The 5183-nt window shown below is 38.6% G+C and overlaps 1 protein-coding gene across 1 annotated transcript in view; it reads left to right on the forward strand.

The window, feature by feature from the left end:
- The window catches only part of col11a1b (collagen, type XI, alpha 1b), a gene marked incomplete in the record, with an annotated part of 78586 nt that overhangs the window by 53190 nt on the left and 20213 nt on the right, over window positions 1–5183 (forward strand). Inside the window, 5 exon segments of the mRNA XM_014007490.1 lie at window positions 694–747; window positions 3004–3111; window positions 3245–3352; window positions 4203–4256; window positions 4679–4732. Coding sequence (XP_013862944.1) covers window positions 694–747; window positions 3004–3111; window positions 3245–3352; window positions 4203–4256; window positions 4679–4732 — 378 coding nt within the window.

Genomic DNA, 5183 nt, shown 5'->3' on the forward strand with positions numbered 1-5183 from the left:
GGTTTAACTTAAACTTAACATGTTCTTTTTATGGAAAATGTGTCCAGAATGTGTCTTTATAAAGCACTCTCTTAGTCATTTAATATAAGAAAACAACGTTAATTAAATTTAAACCCTGTGTCATTCTACAAGGATTATCCAAACATTTCTCAGTGGACATTTTATTAAAGCGACTCTTCTTTTTAATGAAGTTTATAGGATTGTGGGACCTGTAATAAAAATCCTTCCTGTTGTTCTCAGAAGCATCAGAACATACGCACACAGAAAAAATACTAACAAGGACAAAACAGTCTGTGTGCAGTTAGAGATTTTTTATTTTTATTTTTGTCATTTTTGAAGTTTGTGCATTTATTTAATTTTGTGAATCAAGCGTTTATTGAAATACTCTCCTACTAAAATGTGCTTGTGATATAAAAAATGTGTTTGCAACAAACTTAGAGTAAATTAAGAAAGTAGATTCAGAAACTACATAAGTTTAGTTGAGTAAAAAACTACTGTTGTGCAACTGCATATTTCCCACACAGTGTGTTATTATGTGCTCCATATATACAATCCTGTACATTAATGTGTAAAGTTACACACATCTAGACATGCAAATGGCTGTTTGACAGCTGCCACCACTGATCTTTCAGCAGCTGTGAGTGGTGGTCCATGGTGAGTGATACCTAAGCCTCGCCTGTCCTCTTGTTTCAGGGTCCAGCTGGCTTAAAGGGAGGAGAAGGACCTCAGGGTCCCCCCGGCCCCATCGTAAGTAGCCCGTTACTATGGTTACCTCATCTCTTTTGCCACAGAGATTGCGAAGGAAAAGTGACTTTTTGCGTTTGGATAATTGAGCTGCTCATGCTGTGCACAGCTCTATTCTGTGGTCATTCAGCAGCTCGTGTAATGTAAACTGCAGTGGCTGAACGGAGGGCGGTGAGACGATTGAAATCACTTCCTCCAAAGAGTCGAAATGAGAGATATAAGCATTTTTTAATTACCCCTTTATATCTGGGACATCTTGTTTAATAAATTGATGATTCACAAAGTGGATCTTAAAATTTAGATTATGCACGATCATTGATTTTTTTTATTCGCTTTGTTAATGACAATTATTTTCACTTTTTATTTCTGATGAAAGCAAAGTCTTGAGTTTTTTTTTCAACATTAGCTCTTCTAAACAAGACATTTATGAATGTTTAAACCACTGCTGGATAAACAACATATTGCTTTATTTGTGGCATTTTTTGCTGTAATTTTTGTCTAATTGTCCGATCGAAGAACAACTAGTTTCATGCCTGTTGCTTGACTGGTCATGGATGTTTTCCTCGGACACTTAACAGAAATGAAGATGGATTTTTATTTATTTATTTTTTCTTGTTTGGCTACCTTTTTATGCCTTTTACTGTTTTACTTTGTGGTATTTATGCATAATACACTTAGCATGTTGCCATTTTAATTAAATCACATTTTGCACATCTTCATGCTGTCATTTAGCAAAAATCAAGGTTAAAGTTTGTCCTCATGCACAAGTTATTATGTTGAATTTGATTGTACGAGCTTGTGCAACGTCAAAAACTGTTCTATTCTATATTCTATAGCTTCATTATGTGTATTGTATTATGGCAAATCAGACATGCTTCCATCATACTGTGGCTTTGACGGGAGCAGGAGTGAGGGGTTCTTCATTAATAAGTGAGATGCTTTTGTTCCTGGCTTTGTCTCCCACACCTCAGTTAGAGATATGGGCAATAAAAAAAGCCCCTGAAGTTCCAGCTGATATTCGGCGCATAATCTGACTGACAGGCAGCTTTGAACTGTCTGTCATTTTGCTGGAGCGTTAAACGCGGGCTCCCGATAATTGCCCCGTGCTCACCAGCGACGGAGCAGCGCCAGATTAGATGACAGGGGTGGATATGCAGAGGAGGGATGAAAAGATGATGAAAGCAAGAAGAAAGTTCTCTGAATGAGCGCAGCCATTTCCACCGCAAAGTGGGATCGTTTTCCTAAATTGGCATGAAAGTGAGCCATTCCCCAAGTACAGGTGGAAAGACTGTTATGGTAGTGTTTGAGTTAAAGAAGGGAAAAAAAGGGAAGAAGAAGGCAGCGTGCAATGTGCACGCACACAAGAGATCTGATATTTTCCTCCATCGATTTCCTGCCAGAGGTGGAGCTGCTGATGTGCAGGGGGGGATTCTGAGTGCTGTGTGCGTGCTGCTTTTTCTTTGTCTTTTCACAAAGTTATGTGTGTGTCTCAGAAAGAGACAAAGACAGGTTAGCACAAAAAAACAAATAATAAATAAATAAAGAGCGAATGCAACAAATCGTGTGTCTTCTGTTGCCTTGCAGTTCTGTTTCTGGCCAATCAGACGTGTCGAAGAAAAAAAAGAACACGAGTAAAATGACGGCGAAGAAAAGCGCAATGATAAATAGTAAACTGTTGTTTCTGCATGTGTTCCTCCCAATGGGCTACTTGGCAGGTTTAAGGTGACAATTTGGAGATTTTTGTGTGCACGTGTCACCAGCAATATCCGTCATACAGAAATGGACCGGGCATGTTGTAAGAATGCCAGGCGGCAGCTCACATCAGCGGCTCCGTGTGAGTCAGGTCACAGTTTGATCTGTTTACGTTCCCAAGACATTTCCTGGAAATTAGGAAGCTGTGATAGCCTTGTGATAAAACAATGTGTTGAACACCCACCTGGAAATAGTCAGGAGCAATGTAATAAGACACGGTCCTTGTGGAAATCCTCTGAAGAGTCCTCAGACCTTTAGTTTTAACAAGAACTAATCTCTTTCTGGGAAGTTAGACAACAATCGAAGCAGTCATCTAAATTTAAAAATTTGGAAAGTGACAGCATTAAACTGTTTGTGTCTCTTATAAAAGAAAAATGTTAATAACATTAAATATTTTATGCTTTAACTTAAACATTTCCAAGATTACGTTTGTGCATTTTCTTTTATTTACTGGATAGGTTGTGATTTTTGAAGTTTCATGATTCACCAAGTGACTCTTTGATCCAGGGTTCTCCGGGTGAACGAGGCCCCGCTGGTCCTGGAGGTCCCATTGGTCAGACAGGACGAAATGGCCCACAAGGACCTCCTGGCCCTGCTGGAGAAAAGGGAGCTCCTGTGAGTGCATTTTTTTTTATTATTAATATTATTTTTTTATTTGTTTTCTTGCCTCTGTGAAACTGTTTAATTTTATTTTCCACTAAAAGTTTTTATGGTGTTGTCAAAGAGTTGTGATTAATGTTATTTGTAGGGAGAGAAAGGTCCCGTGGGGCCAGCTGGCCGTGATGGCATTCAAGGTCCAGTAGGTCTTCCTGGTCCAGCTGGTCCTCAAGGTCCCCCTGGAGAGGACGGTGACAAGGTAAAGAAAAATTGTACCGCTTGCTTTATAAATACTTAAAATGTTTGCTACAAAGCATTTTGTTGGGTGTAATATAAAACCATACATAGTGAGGAGTTAGAACTCCACGTCTTTAACCTTTATTTTCTATTTAATGAGATCAGAGCAAAACTCCAGTTTTCTTTACAAAAAGTACGAGTTAGAGCTGTCAGGGTTTGTCACATTCTCAGAGAGATAAACGATTATTTCTGGCTGACTTGTCATGTTGCTTTACTTTACATTTTTTACTATTCTTCAGTTTTATTCACACATAGTAATTCTCTCTGACACAGCTTAACTCTTTTAATTTTGTTTGGCCTAAATCACAAACCTAATATAAAACTGTCTAATCTACAATTAAACAAAAGCACTTTTTTAAGTACTTAGCATTATCATACAATTAGTCATCTGCAAAACTAGAATAATGTATTATGTAAACAAGCACTAATTTACCGAAACTGCAAAAAAACAATGTTTACCCTCAGGCCAGCAAATCCCACAGCTAATACACTAAAGCCCAGATCTGCATTTTTCACATTTGCAACCATCACACCTCGCCAATCCAAGTCACGTCTCCCATCAAGCCCCTTTGTCAATCATCGTGCCGATGAGGTGAGACAGGGAGCCAATCAATTAATTGAAGGCCCTCGCCCAAGGTCTTTCTGGGCCAATCAAATTAGAATCTCTTGAGAAATATTCACTGCTCGATCGTGATAAAGGTGACACTTGAAGATATCAGACTTAGGCTAAACATGGAAGGCAAGAGCTTTTAAAGATGTCCAGGAGAGATTTCAGAGTGTGTTTGTGTGTGTGTGTGTGTGTTGGACCACAGGGTGAAGTTGGTGGACCGGGACAGAAGGGAAGCAAAGGAGACAAGGGTGAATCTGTAAGTTTGTTGATTTCATTTGTAGATGTTATGTGAAGCAATGAGATCAAAATTGTAGCTTAAGTTAATTAACCACTAATCCTGTCAAGTTAAATGAATGAAAATGAATGAATTTGTCTTACATGAAAGAGTCTCCAGTTTACAAAGCAAATCTTAACTGAATAATTTAATCTTTCTGTTTAAATGTCAGGGTGTTTTTTTTCTTTCTGTCTTGAATTATTTTTTATTTCAAATTTCCATATGAGTTGCATAAAGGTAACTAAAAGCTGTGATTTAAATGAATGAATTTGAATAAATTGACATTTATTTAAGGCCAAGAAAACTGGGACAGTGATCAGCTTTGCAATGTCATTCTTTTAATTCTTTTCCATGACTTTATACAAACATCCCGACTGCATGGCTTTCTTCTTTTTTGCTTTTAGGGTCCACCAGGCCCGACTGGTGTCCAGGGTGTGGTTGGAGCTCCTGGTCCTGCTGTGAGTATCACTTTATGTCAAAGTTTCTCACAAGAAAACTAACATAATACTTGTTTGATTTTAAAGGTTCAGTATTAAAGTTTTAACTCCCAGGAGTCTATTTAAAACTAGATATCGCATAGCAGTAACAGATATGACCCCCACACATACACAAAGCACCAGAACTCACCAGAACAGATGTTTTGGGTGGGGGTCCAATGATGGGTGGGAGGGTGGGGCCTTATTGGTGGACCCAATGGATAGCCCTTCATCAGAGCTAAACAACAAAAAAAATCTGAAGCTCCTATGTTTAATAGTTTTTGAGTTATAAGCATTTTGTATGGCCAGACACACCCTTTTTTGATGGAGCCCCCTCTTCAACTATGGTGTCTATTGTAAAACCGTTGGCTAGTGCAGTGTAGGTCATTCATGTCTGCATTCCTGCCAAATTTCATGTTGATCGGTGCAGCCG

This window comes from Austrofundulus limnaeus, unplaced genomic scaffold (assembly GCF_001266775.1).
Source record: "Austrofundulus limnaeus strain Quisiro unplaced genomic scaffold, Austrofundulus_limnaeus-1.0 Scaffold42, whole genome shotgun sequence".
NCBI lineage: Eukaryota > Metazoa > Chordata > Actinopteri > Cyprinodontiformes > Rivulidae > Austrofundulus > Austrofundulus limnaeus.